Here is a 20,513-nt window from a genome sequence, read left to right on the forward strand (position 1 = left end):
AAACCTATTGCTGCAATGATAGAAAGACTGGATTCTTTCCCCCCAAACAAGGCAAGGATGTCTTCTCTTACCACCTCTTATTCAAATAACGCTAGAAATCCTAGTCAGCAAAAAATGGCAGGAAAGAAATAAAGAAAAGACATACAAATTGGAAAGGAAGAAATAAAATTGTACCTATGTCTAGATGACATAACTCTCCATGTAGAAAAACTCAAGAAATATACCAGTAATACCAACTCCTAAAATAAATTAATTCAGCAAGGTTAAAGGACACAAGATAAACACACAAAACTCAACTGCATTTCTTTTTATTTATTTATTTATTTATTTTTGTCTTTTTGCCTTTTCTAGGGCCGATCCCGTGGCATATGGAGGTTCCCAGGCTAGGGGTCGAATTGGAGCTGTAGTTGCCGCCTATGCCAGAGCCACAGCAATGGGGGATCCGAGCCATATCTGCAACCTACACCACAGCTCACGGCAACGCTGGATCCTTAACGCACTGAGCGAGGCCAGGGATTGAAACCGAAACCTCAAGGTTCCTAGCCAGATTCATTAACCACTGAGCCACGACGGGAACTCAACTCCATTTCTATATGTTAATAATGGAAATGTGGACAATGAAATTAAAAACACAATACCATTTACAGTTGCTAAAAAAAGAAATAAGTGTAAATCTAACAAAACAAACACAGGACTTTGCGTGCTGAAAACTATATAATGCTGATAAAAGAAATCAAAGAAAATATAAAGACATGGAGAGAAATACCATGTCCATTAGTTGGAAGACTCAACCTGGTAGAGATATCAATTCTCCCTAAATTGATACACAGAGTTAATGTAATATCTATCAAAATTCCAGGAAAATTCTTTGTAGATAGAGACAAAACTATTTTAAAATTTTCGGAGTTGCCGTCGTGGCACAGTGGTTAACAAATCCGACCAGGAACCATGAGGTTACGGGTTCAGCCCCTGCCCTTGCTCAGTGGGTTAATGATCCGGCGTTGCCGTGAGCTGTGGTGTAGGTTGCAGACGCGACTCGGATCCCGCGTTGCTGTGGCTCTGGCGTAGGCGGCAGCTACAGCTATGATTCGACCCCTAGCCTGGGAACCTCCATATGCCGTGAGAGCGGCCCAAGAATTGGCAAAAAGATCAAAAAAAAAAAGACTATTTTAAAATTTTCAATGAAAAGCAAAGAAAACAGAATAAGGCAAAATTTTTTGAAATATAAGAATAAAGTGCAAGGAATCAGTCTATTTATTTCAAGACATTATATGGCTAAAGAAATCAAGACTGTGCTAATAGAGAACTCAGAGAGAGAGTTGCACAAATACATTCAACTGATTTTTGACAAAAGTAGAAAAGCAACTTACTAGAGGACAGACAGTCTTTTTAACAACTGTTAGAGCATCCAGGTACCAAAAATGACCCTTGACCTAAGTCTCTCACCTTACACAAAAGGTAACTCAAAGTGGGTCAAGGGCTTGGATGTAAAACAAACTATAAAACTTTTAGGAAAATATAAGAGAAAACCTTTGGTACTCTTAAGTTAGGCAAAGCGTTCATAGATTTGGCCCCAAAAGTACAATTTATAGGAGGAAAAGCAGATAAAATGGATTTTATCAAAACTAAAAAGCATTTGCTTTGCAAAAGATTCTTTAAAAGGATGAAAAAAACAAAACAGAGAAAACATTTGAAAACCACGTATCAAAGACCAGTATCTAGAATACATATTTTAAAAGCCTCTAAAAAGAGCAAAAAAAAAAAATCCAATTAGAAAATGGGCAGGGGAGTTCCCGTTGTGGCGCAGTGGTTAACGAATCCAACTAGGAACCATGAGGTTGCGGGTTCGGTCCCTGCCCTTGCTCAGTGGGTTAACGATCCGGCGTTGCCGTGAGCTGTGGTGTAGGTTGCAGACACGGCTCGGATCCTGCGTTGCTGTGGCTCTGGCGTACGCTGGTGGCTACAGCTCCGATTCAACCCCTAGGCTGGGAACCTCCATATGCCACGGGAGCGGCCCAAGAAATAGCAAAAAGACGAAAAAAAAAAAAAAAAAAAAAAAGAAAATGGGCAGGGTATTCCCTTCGTGGCTCAGTGGTTAAGGAACCTGACTAGGAATGATAAGGACACAGGTTCAATCCCTGGCCTCACTCAGTGGGTTGAGGATCCTGAATTGCTGTGGCTATGCTACAGGCCAGCAGATGTAGCTTGGATTCAACCCCTAGCTTGGGAACTTCCACATGCCACAGGTTTAAAAAAAAAAAAAGAAAGAAAGAAAATGGGCAAAAGAAATGAAGCGTTATTTCACTGAAGAGAATATACAGATGGCAAATAAGCACATAAAAAATGATGCTGAACATTGTAGCCATTAGAAAAATGCAAGCTAAAACTAATATAAGCATTACATACCTATCAGAATATCTACATAGAAAAACAGGACCACCAAGTGTGTGAGGATGTGAAGAGAATGATCGCTCACTCACTGCTGGTGGGAATAAGAAATGGTACAGAAATCTGCAAAACAGTTCAGCAGTTTCTTTTTTTTTTTCTTTTGTCCTTTTAGGGCCGCACCTGCAGCATATGGAGGTTCCTAGGCTAGGGGTCTAACCCGAGCTGGTGCTGCTGGCCTATGCCACAGCCACAGCAAGGCAGGATCCTAGTCATGTCTGTGACCTACACCACAGCTCATGGCAATGCCAGATCCTTAACCCACTGAGCGAGACCAGGGATTGAACCCACAACCTCGTGGTTCCTAGTCGGATTCGTTTCTGCTGCACCACAATGGGAACTCCCAGCAGTTTCTTATGAAACTAAATATGCAACTGCCATTTGAATTCCAGAGAATGGAAGACTTGGGTTTTCCTTATGCTACATTATTGTTACCATACAGGGCTGTTTATAGCAACTTTACTCATAGTAGCCCAACAATAGAAGCAAAGGAGGTGTCCTTCAAAGTGTAATACTACTCAGCAATTAAAAGGAACAATCTAATGATCCCTCCAACAACCTGAATGAATCTCCAGAGAATGCTGCTGAATGAAAAACATCCATTCTCAAAAGGTTACATACAGGGTGATTCCATTACCTAACAGACTTAAAGTGACAAAATTACAGAAATGACAGATTGGTGGTGGTCAGGGGTTAAGGAGGAGGTAGAGGAAAATGAAGTGGCTACAACTGAGCAAGGGAGGGATCTCCTGGTGGTGGAAAGTTCTCTTCACAGAGTCAGCATCCATGTTCTGGTTGTGGTCTTTACTATGGTTTTGCATCATGTTATGCATCATGGGTAAAGGATAGAGGAGAATTCCATTATTTCTCACAATTGCACGTGACTCTACAATTATTTCAAATTTAGTTAAAGGTAGGTAGCCTTATTGCAAAACAAACACAGCAACTGACAAGAAATGCAACAGGAATTAAATAATTAAATTCCTGTCAGCCCAAATTTAACTCTGATTAAAGTTCACTCTGAACCAAGATTTATAAAACACATTTTCCTCGCCCACACGTGCACACAGCAACTCTAACAAGGCAGTCCAGACAGAAAAGCTGAGACTTCTCTAAACACAGGACAGACAGGAAAAAGACCTAGGCTGAATCAGGAGGAAAATCCCCCTCTAGGCTCCATGAGAGAAACCGGCTCTGGGATTTTGAACACATCACCCAACCTCTCAGGTTCCTAGAAGCTAAACTTCTGGTCTAGGAGATTGCTTAAACCAGCAGTTTTCCAACTTTTTGGTCTCAGGCCGTAAAGAGCTTTTCTTTACACAGAATACAACCATGAGAGTTACAGCATCATAAGTTAAAATAAAACTTTCAAAATACACAGCCCTCAGAGTGGTGCGGTCCTTCCACAGCGCGTGGCATCTGGAAAACTCCATGCAATGAACGTAACTGGCTTACTCTGAAGCGGCATCGCCAGGCACTACTCTGGCACTGCCATGCCAGCCCCGGGCTAACTCTGAAATGAGGTCAGTGTACAAAGGAACGTAAAAGGTAGAGGACGCCGAACAAATTAGTCACACGTGCTCTCTTAACGCACAAGGGCGCCAGGCGGGAAAAAAAGGCTCCAATCCCAAGGAGGTCCACACCCGCTCTAACTGGGGCCAGGGAGGCCGAGCCCAGCGCGCAGGGTCAGGGGTCCACCCTGCTCTCGTCCGTCCGGGACCGTTACAGAAACCGTCCTCCTTGCAGACTCAACTTCGGGGACGACGGGAAGCCCCGCAAAGCCCCGGCCGCCGAGAGCCGGGAGGGGCCGGGGGGAGGGAGCGGTTCTGCCCCGCCGAGGCAGCCAGACCGCGGGCCAAGACAAGAGGGCGGGGGTCCAGGGGTGGGTGGGGTAGGCTTGGCGGACTCACCAGGTGCCGCGCCACCTCGGAGGCCATGGTCCGGGCGGGGCTGGGCGGGCGGAGGGCCAGGGAGGCGCGGCGGCAGCTCCCGGCGGAGCTAGGCGGCCGGCGGCAGAGGGACGCTAGGGGCGGGGCGGGAGGGGCCGGGAGGGGCGGGGTCCAGCGGCCCCAGTGACGCGAGGAGCTGACCGGATGGCGCGGGGGTGGGGCGAGGGGCGGGGCCCGGGAGGGGCGGGGAGGGGATGGCCGAAGCGGGTCTAGTGGCCTCAGGGACTCCGAGGGGCAAGGCCGGATGGCGCGGGGGGCGGGGCGAGGAGCGGGGCCCGGGAGGGAGAGGCGGGGCGGGGATGGCCGCAGACTGGTCCAGCGGCCTCAGTGATGCGGGGGGGCCGGGCGGAATGGCGCAGGGGACCGGGGAAAGGGGCGGAGCCCGGGATGGAGGGAGGAGAGGGGTCCAGTAGCTTCAGTGACGCGAGGGGCTGGGCGGGGTCCAGGAGGTGAGGGGAGGGGATCCGAGGGGAGAGGTCCAGTGGCCTCAGTGGGCTGGGGGCCGCGGCAGGCCACGCGCACGCGAAGTGGGCCTGTTACAGAAGAGCCCGGACATTTTAGAAGTTGACCAGTCAGTGCAGAGGAGGGGATGGAGCACACTCAGGACCTGAGGAAAAAGACCCGCAAAAATGCCGCCACGGTTCCTCATCGCCGAGGCAGGGCTTGAGCACAGATTGCGGCCCGCGCGGGGACCGGAAGTGGGCGGGGTCAGGGCGTGTTCCCTGGAAGGAACGGTCACTAAAACCCGCTCGGGAACCGGAAGCGGGTGGGCCGTGGCATGTGGGACTAGAGCACAGATCCCGGCCTCTTGGGGACGGACCGGGGCGGGGCCCGTCGGACTTGAGAGGCGGCCCGCGGGGACGGCCGGAAGTGGGCGGGGCCGGCAGGCGGAGGCGTGCCCGCGGGCGCGGCTTGGGGGCGGTGGCAGCTAGTCCGCCGCTGCGGGGCGCGCGAGGATTCTCAGGAGCAGCGGGCCGAGTTGGTGGTTAGCAAGCCAGGTACTCGGGCGGGGATGGAGAGCCCGGCGGAGTGCGGACCCCCGGCCCCGCCAGCCGAGCTGGAGCAACCCGTCGGAGGCGCCCTGGGCGGGACTCCCGAATTGCGCGCGGGCGCCCGCGGCCGTCTCAGGGAGCCGGGGTACGTGGATACCGACCCCTCAGACCCGGCGGACGGCATCCCGAGCGCGCCCCTCGGGAGGCGGCCCCGCGGGGGCCCCGCGGAGGAAGGCGGGAGGCCCGAGGCGCCGAGTGATGCGCCCCTTGGGCCGCGGCCGGGCCGCCCGGCGCCCCGGGACCCGGCGGCGGGAGGCTCACCGCAGCTGCGGCGCGGCCCGGGGGGCGCGGACGGCGGGACCGAGGAGGAGAGCGCGGGCGCGCTGACGCTGGACCCTCTGGAGCACGCGTGGATGCTGTCGGCCGCCGACGGTCGTTGGGACAGCCTGGAGGGGCTGCTGGCCTGTGAGCCCGGCCTGCTGGCCAAGCGCGACTTCATCACCGGCTTTACCTGCCTGCACTGGGCGGCCAAGCACGGCCGGCAGGAGCTGCTGGCCCTGCTAGTGCGCTTCGCGGGCCAGCACCGGCTGCCGGTGAACATCAACGCGCGCACGAGCTGTGGCTACACCGCACTGCACTTGGCGGCCATGCACGGGCACGTGGAGGTGGTGAAGCTGCTGGTCGGGGCCTACGACGCGGACGTAGACGTGCGCGACTACAGCGGCAGGAAGGCCTCGCAGTACCTGAGCCCGAGTACCGCCGAGGAGATCCGGACCCTGGTGGGCGCCCTGGACGAGGACGATGGCGAGAGCAACGTGGGCAGCGGGGGAGGGCGCTGGAGGCTCTCGAAGGTGCTGCCATCGCACCTCATCTCCGGCAGGCACTCCCACGCCCTGGAGGACAGCGGGGACCATCACCACCACCACCACCACCACCACCACCACCTGGCTGAGGGACCGGCTGCGGGCAAAGCAAAGGAGCCAAGTCGCAAAGCCTCAGGCAGCACTAGTGGGCGGATGAAGCCCAGACTTAACAAAATCCGTTTCCGAACCCAGATCATCCACACCACACCCTCTTTCAGAGACCCGGAGCAGCCCCTGGAGGAAGGGGAAGACATAGAGGAGGACCGGTCTCTCAAAGGCCACTCATCCTCATTCAAATTGAGACCCAAGTCCAATGTATTTGGGTAAAAAGAATTTCTTTTAGAAAATTTTAAGGCGTGTTTGTCGTCAGGAATAGGATACCGGGTATAGACAAGGAATTGAGATCAGAAAAGTCTTAGGCTTAACGCTGCATTCTTACTTGGGTTAGAAAAGATGGGCAGGAATTTTCCTTAGCAGTGGGACTGCGGTGGATTTCCAAGTGATTCCTCAAACCTTGACACCAGCGTCTTCTCCCATACCACCCCTCTCTCCTGGAGTCCCTGTTTCTGAGGACTAGAAATGCATCTAAGTCAAGGGCACAGAATGGATTGAGGGTTCCTTTGATTTAAACATTGCTGGATACCTTGCAAAGTAAGGAGTATTGCGCTTCTCTGTAACTGTTTTTTAAAATGGTTACTTTTCCAAGAGCAACAAGAAATGCAAATTGTAATGAAACTGATAGTATTTGTGTGTACAAAACTACATACTGCCCTGTGTTTTTACTAATTGCGTTTGTCTTTGAGATACTACTGAAGGTCAGGTACGAGTTGAAATGCACAAATACTAATTAGAGAATAATGTGAATACAGTTAGGAATCCTGTTGGTACGCTGCTTGTGTTGTAAATAGCGCTCCATTCTTTTTCAAAAGCAAGTTCAGCTTTAATCACTGAACTAAAGAAACAGTCAACATTTTTTTTGAGTTAATCTGTTGTGCGGTTTCCTCTTAACTCTAATACCACTGCACTCAGTATTAAGGTACATTATTAATAACTACACACGTTTTTATTTAAAGAAAACACTTTTAACAACCTATGGTACTTTTAAGTAAATATTGCCTCTGGTTCTAATTCTCACTAACTTGTTTTGCTCTTCTAAAAGTCTAAATTTTTCGTCTGAGTTTTTATTCTGGGGATCATATAACCCCAGTCTCTACTTGACCCTATTTGAAGGTGCTTAGTGTTGAATTGCCTACAGAAACCGTTTCTAATTTAGATGGCTAGCAAAAATTGGCATAAATGTTAGTCTATGCTTCTATGAAGTAATTATCCAGTCAACTAAATGATTCTCATGTAAGGTACACCTTTTATTTTACTAATAAAATGCGTTCATGGTTTCTATACTTTGTAGAAGTGTTTTGCAAATGTTTAAAATAATGAATCCTTGGAGTTCCTGCCGTGGCATGGCACAGTGTGTTATGAATCCAACTGCAGTAGCTCTGGTCCCTGCAGAGGTACAGGTTCCATCCCCTGCCTGGCGCAGTGGGTTAAAGGATCCTGAATTGTGGCAGCTGCGGCTCAATTCAATCCCTGGCCCGGGAACTTAACTTGTGCTACAGGTCTGGCCATAAAAAAGAAAAAGAAAAGAAAATACTGACTCCTTTCAGTTTTCCAGCATCTCCTTGAATCTATTCAAGACATAGAGTGAAGTCATTGAAAAGCTGGATAGTAAATCTATCCAGTTCATAGCACTTTATAAAAAAAAAGAGGTGAGTCTATTTCTATATTTAAATGCTACTGGCTATTGAATCCCTTCATATATAAATGAAAAAATATCGGTCATTAAAATTAAAGACTTGTTTAAGTGTGTTTCCTAATTATATTTCACTCAAATATGTTAGGGTAAATATCTTTAGAGTTATTAAAGATATTAATTTTAACTCACAAGCACATTAAATTTGCTTGTCACAAGATTCAAAACAACTTGTGGGACACCGGTTCCAAAAGTCCTTATCCCTTCGTATTTTTGGCTTCATAGTTGCAGAAACAGACATCCTGTAGCCTAAAGAGACCATGGAGTGATGTAACAGTTGTGAAGAATGAATGAACCAGAATGAATGAACCAGTACATGAATTGCACAGAGCTGCAGTGTTTAGAGAATTCTTAAATCTTTAATTCACCAAGTCAGAGAAATTTGTAACACATTTGTCACACCTCTAGAGAACATTTAACTATGTTTAAAGACTGATGAAAAGCAGTCAGGTAAAACAGATAAACTATTGCCCATTTTTGTGTCCTTTTGTTTTAGGATTGTGGAAGTGGGCTCTGTACGTTTGAGAAGCACTTTTTTTTAATCCACACATGTGGGTGAAAACAATCTAATTTTGTATAAATTAAAAATCAATTCCTTGGAGGTGAAAAGTAATCATTTGTTCTAAATCATATACATGTTATCTGCATCTAGTGCAGAATATAACTTCTCACTGAGGAGTCTTACATTTCGTGGACTTAACGAAGCTGAAGTGAACCATGAAAACCCTTCAGAACCACCAGCATTAGTCTCCTAAATGTGTGTACTAGTAACTAATTGCACAAAATCTATAATGTGGTCAATCTTTAAAGACTGAGTCAGTATTTCACTTGCTTTTCACACTAAAGATTTTAACTTTTCTGATAAAATATACTTTAAAACTTCAAAAATCACTCCTGATGGAGAACTACTAGCATTTCTTGTCACAATGTGCTTGTGTACATTCGATAAGTTTGGCTTTTTCTGCTACTTAACCCTCCATTCCTCTTATTTTTCAGTTTCCAAATTGAGATTATAAAAAGCAAATATTGTGTGTAACTTGACATTTGTGGAGCTGTGCCTACGATGAATGGAAATAATACACATCAGTTACTCAGATGCCTGTTGATGTGACACCGTGGTTTTCTCACAGGTGCCCTGGAAACTAAGGAATTTGTCAGCACTTTCTTAACTTTTATGGTGTATAAAGTACAGCTAGCTTATAAAACTTGAAACTCTGGTACTATTTTATTCATGCCTGAAATCTTGGAGTCCAGGATGCCTTCTCTCTTATTTTTCAAACAAGTGAAACTTTGGGATTTTAGAATGTAAAATTTGTCAAGTTTGTTTTGTCAAAATAAAAGGTCACACTAGATTTTTCCTGTGAATTGCCTCAATCTCTATAGTCCTTTATATTTTAACCTGGAAGGGGTTTTACATTTCACACAGTGCTTTTTGAAGTGTCCATCTATTTTGATCCCTTTCTATCCCTTAACACCCCTTGGCTGGATAGCCCCAATTTACAGATAGGAAATGAAGGTTAATGCAGTTCAAGGTCACACAAATGGCAGTAAGATCTCAAGATTCAGTGCTTTTCCACAACATTGTCTTTTCTGCACTTTGAATTGCCAAATTCTGGCAAAGCTACTGTAGTGGTGCATCCGAGGTGGAGGAACTAGCTTTGGGGAGGTTCCTCTCCCACTACATTAAAAAAAAAAAAAAAGCTCTGTTTGCATGCATAAACCCTCCCTTCCCCGGCTGGAGCTTAAGAAAGACGGGAATGCCTTTTTCCATTTTCTTCTGTAGCTGTCAAGTGTTGGACATCAATGAATTCCTTTCCTCCTCAAGCCTGCTTTTGATACTTGTCTTAACAAATTCAGATGGCAAAGCGACACGGGAACCCCCGAGGTGACTGTCCTCCACTGCTTCCTCAAGGAAGACCCGCCAGGACTCCTGCCCAGCCTTTTGTTGTTGCTGTTGATTTACAACTTCTAACAATAACTAAATCGAGGTTCTGTTTCCGGAATGACTTGTTAGAAGGATGTATCTCAAGAGGATTCATCAAGGAATCCACTTGAAGGTATCTTAGTAATTTTTCCTAGTGAAAGAACATTTTTTGTTTTGCGAAACAGATGGTGTTTTTAGACTTTCTTATAAGTTAATCCTAAAAGCAGGTTCTCTGGGAATTTGCTGCAAACTATTGTTCTTTCAATGATGAGTCGGTTTTCATGAGATACTGGTAGAGGGCTTGATGATGAACTTGTTTTTCCAGACATGGCAGTAGTGTTGATTTGGTGATGGCCACTCTCCGATTTTTTTCCTCTGAAGAACAGTGCTTTCATGTTACCAAACCTTTTTCTCCTTAATCTTCTCTTTAAATGTCCGTTTTAAAAAATAAAAATAATTAAAAATTGATGCCAATTTTGTCTCCCCTGTAAAGTTAATAGAGTGTCTATTTTTCCATAGTTATGGGGGGGATGTATGACATGTTGATGGTATACAGTGTTTTGTTTTCATGGAAAATGCTAAAGAAATATTTTACAGTGTTGCATTAGTGACTACTTTCAACAATATGCGTTCATTCCAACTGTATAAAAGTAAGAATTTCCTACAATGGGCTACACTGCCAGCCAAGCATTTGATCTGTAGCCCAGCCAATCCTGGAGGTAAAATCGGCTTTGTTAGGATTTTACTTTGTAAGCAATTTAAGAGATTTTCAACAGCAAATTTGATTATAAGAAGCAAATTTGATTATAAGAAAGTTTTACGTTATAGTTTATTCAAGAACATAATCCCCAGGAGGATCTACTTTAACTAGCTTTAAATAGTCTGAGGAGAGTTCCTGTCGTGGCCGCAGTGGAAATGAATCCCACTAGGAACAATGAGGTTGTAGGTTCAATCCCTGGCCTCGCTCAGTGGGTTAAGGATCCAGCATTGCTATGAGCTGTGGTATCAGTCGAAGATGCAGCTCAGCTCAGATCTGGCGTTGCTGTGACTGTGGCCTAAGCTGGCAGTTGCAGCTCTGATTTGACCCCTAGCCTGGGAACCTCCATGTGCTGCAGGTGCAGCCCTAAAAAAGACAAAAGATGAAAAAAAAAATCTGAGGATTATCATGCATACAAATGACTGGTCTGTGAAACCCCAAAGGACAAAAGAATAGGGAAATGAAATTTAAGCTAGAAAACTCTCTAACAATCATTTTAAACATGCCATGGACTGTCACATAAGTAGAACACTCAGCCTTTGGAAATAATTGGTCAGAGATTACATGAGCACCTGAGAAGATAAAACAGATCATTTTAAAGCACACTTGTGACTGATCCTTTACTGAGAAACAATGCCCTCAGCTGTCTATGCTGACCAAAGTTTTAGCTCAAATTTGGCTGATTTAGAATGAAGTCAGTTAGGAGTTCCCGCTGTGCTGGTTAAGGATCCACCTGGGGAAATTCCACATGTTCTGGGTGCATGGGGGTGGGGCAGAATGAAGTAAGTTAAACAGTGAAGTAGGATCATTTAAGTTGTTTTTTTCTAGTTCGGTCACCCCAAGGCATATGGAGTTCCAGGGCCAGGTATCAGATCCATCTAAGCTGAAGCCGTGGCAAAGGCGAGTCCTTAACCCACTGTTCCGGGCTACGATCGAACCTGCACCCCAGGGCTCCCAAGATACTGAGATCCCATTGCGCCACAGCAGAACTCCTGTTGTTTATTTTTTATTTTTGTTTTTGCTTTTTAGGGCATATGGAAGTTCCCAGGCTAGGGGGTCAAATAGGAGCTGCAGCTGCAATGCCAGATCTGAGCCTTGTCTGCAACCTACACCACAGCTCATGCCAAAGCTGGATCCTTACCCAATGAGAAAGGCCAGGGATTGAACCCAAGTCCTCATGGATCCCAGTCAGGTTCATTACTGCTGAGACATGACGGAAACTCCTCCTGTTGTTTTTTTAAACCAAACTTTATGCTACTTTCATCAAAGAACCTGGAAGTGCCTATTAGAATATTCTTCTGGGTCTCTAGAACTTTGAGTTAAATACTCTAGAAATATAGTTGAGCATCCTTGAGATTTGTCCAGAAGTTTCCAACATCAATGAATGTGATCTTGGAGTTTTGTCTTAGTCATTCAGGCTCCTAAAACAGACCACCATGGCTTATAAACAACAGAAATTTATTTCCCACAGTTATGAAGGCTGGGAGGGCAAGATCACGGCGCCTGCAGATTTGGGGTCTAGTGAAAGCCTGCTTCCTGGTGCACAGACAGCTGCTCCCTGTGTCCTCATGTCAGGGTCTCTGTGGAGTCTCTGAGGACATTAATCCCGGCATGAGGGTGGAGCCCTCCAAAAGGGACCACCTCCTGACACCATCATGGGGGGTCTGGGTTTTAACATGAATTCTGGGAGACATGAACATTTAGTTCATAACAAGTTGGCATCCACAAAGCAGCTTCTTGGTTGCAGTCAGCAGCTCAACTGCTACGGCTTCATGCTGAGTCTGTCCTGAGGGGATTAAACCTGGCTGAGGGTGTTCTTTGGCTGTGTAGAACAGTTAATGCCCCAGGAAGCTTATTGGGTATGCCAGGCAAGGTTTTAAGCACTTTATAAAAAATAAGCAGTTTGATTCTCCCACCTCCCTCCCCCCTCCACTCTAGCATCTCTGTTTCATTGATGAGGAGGCAGCAATGGTAGAAACTGGCTGCTTGTCTTAGTTCACAAAGCCAGTTGGCAGCAGAGCCTGGCCTTGAACTCAGGAAACTGCCCAAGCCATGTGGGAACCACTAGCTGTGCCACTTCTCTAGGAACACAAGAGGCAGGGCTACCACCTAGTGACGCAGAGAAGATGCAGAGAATGTAGCGTCCCTGTGTAAGAGACCAGACAAACCGCAAACAAGCATTAGTGAGGAGAGACAGACTTGTACACCCAAATATTGTTTCTGCACAGGAATAAGAGCAGAACTGGGTTTTAGGAATCTGATTTTTCTCATCTCACCTAGGATAAAATTCATTTTGGTTGGGAAACAACATCTCCTTAGCTCAGAACGCCGACACCCACGTTACTAAAAGTTGTAAGGTGTGTTTATGTTTCTTGTTTGAGGCTTATCTTCCCTCTCCCCAACCTCCACCCACTTGTCCAACACTTGAGCCTTCGTGGAAGGGCTGGGCTGGTCGAGGGCTGATCCTGGGATTACAGGTGAACCTGGAAGAAAACCAGCAACATAGCATCATTTTCCTTACCTTAACTGTGTGAATTTGTAACCATTCCAATTCAAGCTCTGGGTAAACACAATGATAAATATAAACTAAGATTGTCTGGGATGCTTTAAGAACAGCACATGCAACAAACTAAAATCCTCAAGTTCTTCTAATTCAAATATTAATGAGAGCTTATACTTCTTGGAGATCTTTAGATTCTGTTGAAGATTCCCTGGGTATTGAAATTCTGAATTTTGGAAACTCATTTGGGAACAGGCAGAAGCTTACTTTTGGTCTTTGACAAAGGGTGATATTTGAATGTTTTTAAGAATAGGATCTTTAAGAATATTGGCTCATTGTTTGAAAACTGCTCTTAAAAAGAGCCACTTTCTAAAACTTTGATACCCATGTAACTATGCATGAACCTCAAATGAATAAAAATGCTTTGCTTTAATGTATTGACTATTTTTTCTTTTGTCTCTTTAGGGCCATACATACCTGCAGCATATGGAGGTTCCCAGGCTAGGGGTTGAATTGAAGCTATAGCCGCTGGCCTACACCACAGCCAAAGCAATTCAAGATCTGAGCTGCATCTACTAACCTACACCACAGCTCACAGCAATACCACATCTTTAACCCACTGAACAAGGCCAGGGATCGAACCTGCATCCTCATGGATCCTAGTCAGGTTCATTAACTGCTGAGCCACAATGGGAACTCCTATATTAACTTTTTTTTTTTTTTTTACAGAATAAAATAGATATATTTAAACACAATTACATTCACACAGATTATTATATCATGGATCTTAAGAAAGAGATTAAGTGACTCCCTCTGGAGAAGTGGAATGGAAAATATGCTGAGACAAATAGGAATTTTATTCTCTACTTTATCCCACTTTGTATGGCTTTCATCTTTACTATTTAGTATTATCTATTACATTTCAATTTTTCTTTAAAAATTAGCATTATATTAAAATTGTGTATATTATGCAACTAAAATTTATAAAGGAAGCCTTATATACCACTAAATATTTTATATAGCATAATAAAAAGAATAACTTAACTGGTAAGAATAACAAAAATAATACACCCTCTGAAAATAAGTAAAATATAAAATGCATAAATTGGTTAAAAAACAGTGTAACTATATAAATATGTCCTCATGACTTGTTACATCTTATTGATGATTCAATATAGGCATTACACCATTCTAAGTGATGTGATAAACAAGACATTATAGACCTTACATTGTACCATGGAGAGAAATGGTTATTAATAATACAATCATAGAATTGTATTGTATAATTGTACAGTTGCATTAATTAATTATAATTACCATAAATTCTTTGACAGAGAGGAAATCAGAATCAGTTCTAAGAAGACTTCAGCTTTCCAAGAGTGATGTCAAATGACCCCTCTTCATGGTGTATTATGCACTTATTTACTATGAGATATATTTCATCTCCAGAGATTCCTTGTTTGTGTATCAATTGTAGATTTTTGGTTTGCAGATATTCTGAAGTTTTGATATGAGTCTATGTATATGAGATTAAGTTGTTGTTCTCTTAATTGCAAGTTCATCTCCAGTGTCCTGCATTTGTACCCACCTCTTCTCAGGATTTCTGATTTTGGTGGTATAACTGTGCATGGATGATTTCATATCTTTACTGTATATGTACTTTTACTGGTGACCCTTGTCATTTGTGGAATTTTTGTTCCCTGTTGCTGTCTTTTCTTTTCTACCTAGAGAAGTTCCTTTAGTATTTGTTGTAAGGCTGGTTTAGTGTTGCTGAATTCTCTCAGCTTTTGCTTAGCTGTGAAGGTTTTGATTTCTCCTTCAAATCTAAATGAGAGCCTTGCTGGGTAAAGTAATCTTGGTTGGAGGTTTTTCCCTTTCATCATGTGAAGTAGATATGCCACTCCCTTCTGGCCTGCAGAGTTTCAGCTGAAAAATTTGCCCATAGCCTTATTGGGGTTCCCTTGTACATTATTTGTTTCTTTTCCCTAGCTGCTTTCAAGATTTTCTCTTTGTCTTTAATTTTGGTCAGTTTGATGAATATGTGTCTCGGGGTGTTCCTCCTTGGGTTTATTTTATATGGTACTCGGTGTGCTTCCTGGATTTGAGTGAGTGGTTCCTCACTCAAATGTTAGCGAAGTGTTCGGCTCTTATCTCTTGGATTATTTTTTCTGTCCCCTTCTCTCTCTCTTCTCCTTCTGGTACCCCTATAATATGGATGTTGTTGCATTTCACGTTGTCCCAGAGTTCTCTGAGCCTCTCTTCATTTGTTTTCAATCTTTTTTCTCTCTTCTGTTCTGCATCTGTAATTTCCACTAATCTGTCCTCCACCCCACTTATTTGTTCTTCTGCCTCCTGTATTCTGCTGTTAGCTGCCTCTAGTGAACTTTTTATTTCAGTGATTGTATCTTGCATCTCTTCTTGTTGAAGTTTTACAAAAATCTTGTGTCTCTTTGCTCAGTGTTTCCTGTAAGTTACCCATCTTTGCCTGCAGTTTATTTCCAATGTCTTGCATCATCTTCAGCATCAACAGTCTAAAGTCTTTTTCCTGGAGGCTGAGAATCTCCTCATGGCTTAGCTGTTTTTCTGGGGTTTTTCCTTTCTCCCTCATCTGAGTTATAGTTCTCTGTCTTTTCATTTTTATAGGTTTATGGTGCGGTGACCTTTTAACATATAATAGAGTTGTAGCCTCTCTCACTTCTGGTGTCTGCCCCCCTTGTGGCTGAAGTCAGTGTGGGGGCTTGCTGTAGACTTCCTGATGGGAGGGGCTGATGCCTGCCCACTGGTAGGTGGAGCTGATTCTAATCCCTCTGGTGGGTGGGGCTTAGTGTCTGGATGGGATTAGAGGCAGCTGTGTGCCTGAGGGGTCTTTAGGTAGCCTGTTTACTGAGGGGCGGGTCTGTGATCCCACCTGGGTTGTTGTTTGCCCTGGGGCTTCTCAGTGCTGAAGGGTGGGGCCAGATGTTCCCAAAATGGCCACTTCCAGAGAAAGGCCTTGGCTGCTGAATATTCCCGAGAGCTTTGCTTTCAGTGTCCTTCCCTCACAACAAGCCACATTCACCCCTGTTTTCCCAGGATGTCCTCCAAGAACTGCAATCAGGTTTGACCCAGATTCCTATGGCTACCTTGCTTTGCCCTGGGACCCAGTGCACGTGAAAAGTCTGTGTGTGCCTTTTCAGAATGGGGTCTCCGTTTTCCCCACTCCTGTGGAGCTCCTGCACACAAGCCCCACTGGCCTTCACTGCCAGATGCTCCAGGGGATCTTTCTCCCAGTGCCGGGAGAAAGGCAGTGCCGGGAGAAAGCCCCACTGGCCTTCAATGCCAGATGCTCCAGGCACTTTCTTCCAGTGCCAGGAGAAAGGTCCCCGCAGGTGAGGGTTTGATGTGGGGCTCAGAACTCTCACTCCTGTAGGTGAGTCTCTGTGAACCAGTTAGTTTCCAGTCTGTGAGGCTTCCCACCCAGGAGGTATGGGGTTGTTTATATCGTGAAATCACCCCTCCTACCTCTTGCTGTGGCCTCCTCTTTTTCTTTTGGAGTAGGGTATCTTTTTTGTTTGTTTGTTTGTTTTTGTTTTTTTATTTTTTTATTTTTTATTTTCCCACTGTACAGCAAGGGGATCAGGTTATCCTTACATGTATACATTACAATTACATTTTTTCCCCCACCCTTTCTTCTGTTGCAACATGAGTATCTAGACAAAGTTCTCAATGCTATTCAGCAGGATCTCTGGAGTAGGGTATCTTTTTTAAGGTTTCTGGTCCATTTGGGTGGAGATTGCTCAGCCTTTAGTTGTTTTTAGGAGAGAAGTTGAGCTCCAGTCCTTCTATTCTGCCATCTTAATCCTCTCTATATATTAACTATTTTTATATTAAAAAAAAAATGCATGCTCCTGGATTGCTAGAAGCAGATAGGGTAAACAGTAAAAACTCATTTCTCACCCTTTTTGCATCCTCGGCATAACTCCAGTTACCAGTTCCTCCTATACTTTTGGATATTTGACTTTTCTTTAGTTCAGGCTGGGCCCTGATTTAAAATAATTTATCTGCCTTTTTTGCTGAGTTACACCTAAGGCAGATTTGGAAGAAGTTTGAAAAGGCTGGTTTTGGGTTTCCAGCTCTTGGGCACCGGCGTGGGGCATGAACCCCAGGCAGGGCTTCCAGCCTCATCTCCCACACATGCTGCCCCACAGGGCGCCTTCCCGGCTGGGCAGGTAGGGGGCTCACTTTGTTGTCGTTGCCTTGAAGCCCCCCAACTCTGGCCAGTGGACAGTGTTTGCCCTAGCATGTCTCTGTCTCAGGGGCCCATGGTTTTCTGGGCCCTGTGTGTTCTCAAAGGCAGATGCTCGCCCAGCACTCCTTGTTTAAATACCAAGAAAGTATAACTGAGCGGGACCCTGGGAGGCCTTCCTGGAGTAGAACCCACTCATGTCTTTTGCCTGCCTTTTTATCCATAGAAAGACTTTAGACAAAGAACCGATTTACTCAGAGAAGTGAAAAAAAATTACAGAGAAGAAAGAAAACAGTAATAATTCAGCCATTCAGCAAAGTCAAGGACCTTCAGTTCTTTAAAGATGATAGATAATATTCTGAGCCGTGTCCTTGGAGCTATTTTGCAGATGTGATGCCCCCACCAGGAGGAAGAAGTCAACTGGATGCTGCCCACAAGTATGTAGAACCCAGACCAGGTAGAACCAGAAGGTTGATGACTCTGACACCCAATGACCTCACCAGGAAAGTCTCCACGAGCTAATCACACACCCTGCTCCTCAAACACTCTAAGACTCCTCACTACCAGCTCCAAAGGGGCACAGTCCTTGAGGCACTAGACTGCTGTGTCCCCTCTTTGCCTGGCAATTAAAGCTACTTTTTCTGTTTCCTCCAACTCTGTCTCCATGTTTCTATTTGGCACCGGAAGTAGTCGAGATTTTAGCAACAGAAGGAATGGCTCTTCTTGCCACCTGGCCTCCCACAGGGTGTATTTTGCACACAACTTTCGGATCCTCAAAAAGGGGATGCATCTGGAGCTCTTCTTCTCAAACCTAGAGTGGCACTGGGGGATGCTTCCAAAAGGTGAGTCTGGTGTCTCTGTTGGACAGTGTTATTCATTTAAAAGGTATCCCCCCTCTGATATCTTCCTCAGTGTCTTACCTGTTGCATGTTCCTGGGAAAGTTCTTTACAGGAGAGGTAACAGCTTAAACAGTAATCGCCACTAGGAACACCTGCATTCCTTCATCAAAAACTGGGTACCACCTTCAAAGCCAAAGGAATCTTCTGGAAAAACTCCATAGCAAGTTTGGCAAATTTGGTGGAGAGAAGGGAGGGAGGACATAGGAGAGCCTGAGGTGAGGTCTGGATAGCAGAGGGATGCTCACAAGGACCCCAAGGAGGGGCTGGATGGGAATCTTCTCCTGTGTCATCTTCGTGCCCATTTAATTCTATAAAAGTATGATGGTCACCCTTCTGCACACTGTAGGGCCAGGCATCCCTGTGAGTCTGGGGCTGCTGGTGACACTCTGCACCCCCTGCCTTGAAAGCTGCTGAAGTCAGAGCATTCAAAGGAGACCTTGGGAGCATGAATGTGGGTCTGGAACTGAGATAGAAATAAGGCCAGGGTTCAGCCCGGCATACAGAATAGTTTTGCCGGAACCTCCCCTCAGAGATGCTGCAGGGAGGGTTAGTGAGAGAGAAGCACACAGAGCAGGCAGAGCATCTCAGAATGCTCTGAATGCCAAGCCCAGATGTTAACCCAGAGACCAGGGACAGTGACGTGACTCAGGTTCCATCTCACAGAATCAATTGCTTGTTTTATTCTGACAACATCCTGGGCCATGGTGTAGGCGTTCAGCCCGCCTTGCCCACTGTGCATCAAAGCTGTCTGCAAACCTTCTGGGCTGTTCCTGGAGGTCTGTTCCTCCTTCCTCCCCCATGGGAATAATATACAGTCTGGACTGTGTGACCCTGATGAGGGGAGAAGCGCCACTGTCTCATGCTTGTACACAGGAGTCTGTTTACTCAGACTCCGACTTCGTTGAAATTAAGCGTCTCATGCTTGTACACAGGAGTCTGTTTACTCAGACTCCAACTTTGTTGAAATTAAGCGTTTAATGAGAACTATGTCTAGATACTCATATTGCAGCAGAACAAAGGGTGGGGGAAAAATGTATACATGTAAGGATAACTTGATCCCCTTGCTGTACAGTGGGAAAAAAATAAATTAAAAAAAAAATTAAGCGTTTAGGAGTTCCCACCATGGCTCAGCAGAATCAAATCTGACTGCTAACCATGAGGACACAGGTGTGATCCCTGGCCTCGCTCAGTGGGTGAAGGATCTGGCGATGCTGTGGCTATGGTGTAGGTCACTGACAGGCTCGGATCCTGCATTGTTGTGGCTAGGGTGTAGGCCAGCAGCTGTAGCTCCGACTGGACCCCTAGGCTGGGAACCTCCAGGTGCTGTGGGCTCAGCCCTAAAAAGACAGAAAAAAAAGGGAAGAAAGAAAGAATGAATGAACGAAATTAAGTGTTTAACTAATTGTGACGCAAGTGAACAGAATATTGAAGGGAACGCTGCTGGGAGGGACTTTAAACTACCACCATGTGCCTTTTATTCAAGGCTAATTCTGCCATTAGTGCAGGATATTGATGAGAGAATTTCTAAAGCCAGTAGAAGGTTGGGCAGAATAAACCCGGAGGTCATTTTAATTAGAAAGTTCTGTGAAATAGTGGCTGTTTCTCATGTTCCAGAAACCTTGCTGCAGGTGACTCTCAGCTTTCAACACAGAGACCTGTGTTAAAGCAGACATTTGTCAGCCTAGTTTGAGTTTGCTGAACAGAAATGAATTGCACCTGTACCATCTTATAATTCTGATTTTTCATCAATCCATGTTGATCTCACCCCCTTCTCAGTGCTGACTAGTATTTTTAAAATACTTACTTAGATATAATTGACTCATGCAAAACATAGATTTTTAAATTTTCTCCTTGAAATAGACCACTTCTTTTTTTTTTTTTTTTTTTTTTTTTTTTTGGTCTTTTGAGGGCCATACCAGTGGCATATGGAGGTTCCCAGGCTAGGGGTCGAATCAGAGCTACAGCTGCCAGCCAACCACAGCAACATGGAATCCAAGCCACATCTTCAACCTATACCACAACTCATGGCAATGCTGGATCCTTAAGCCACTGAGAAAGGCCAGGGATTGAACCCATGTCCTACGGACCCTAGCCAGGTTCTTAACCCGATGTGCTACAACAGGAACTCCCATAGACCACTACTTCTTG

General features: G+C 45.3%; 2 protein-coding genes across 3 annotated transcripts in view; one reads left to right on the forward strand and one right to left on the reverse strand.

The window, feature by feature from the left end:
- SEPT10 (septin 10) overlaps window positions 1-4,475 on the reverse strand; it is a 62,540-nt gene extending 58,065 nt beyond the window's left edge. The window contains exon 1 of one of the 2 annotated variants that reach the window (XM_021087089.1): window positions 4,356-4,475. In XM_021087089.1, the coding sequence (XP_020942748.1) occupies window positions 4,356-4,382 (27 nt within the window). In that variant the 5' untranslated portion in view covers window positions 4,383-4,475. The remainder of the gene's footprint in view (window positions 1-4,355) is intronic. The other variant, XM_021087090.1, reaches the window with a different exon arrangement.
- Window positions 5,024-10,457, forward strand: SOWAHC (sosondowah ankyrin repeat domain family member C). The gene is made up of 2 exons (XM_021088390.1): window positions 5,024-5,101; window positions 5,242-10,457. The coding sequence occupies exons 1-2, from the start codon at window positions 5,024-5,026 to the stop codon at window positions 6,574-6,576; spliced, it is 1,413 nt and encodes a 470-aa protein (XP_020944049.1). The 3' UTR covers window positions 6,577-10,457.

The sequence above is a fragment of the Sus scrofa genome, chromosome 3 (assembly GCF_000003025.6).
Source record: "Sus scrofa isolate TJ Tabasco breed Duroc chromosome 3, Sscrofa11.1, whole genome shotgun sequence".
NCBI classification, from domain to species: Eukaryota; Metazoa; Chordata; class Mammalia; order Artiodactyla; family Suidae; genus Sus; species Sus scrofa.

Excerpts from the sequence above, each read along its gene's own strand:
- SOWAHC (XM_021088390.1), top strand. The coding sequence starts at position 5,024 with ATGCCGCCACGGTTCCTCATCGCCGAGGCAGGGCTTGAGCACAGATTG. Across the intron at positions 5,102-5,241 it reads GGGGACCGGAAGTGGGCGGG|GCGGCCCGCGGGGACGGCCG; the intron begins GTCAGGGCGTGT and ends CGGACTTGAGAG.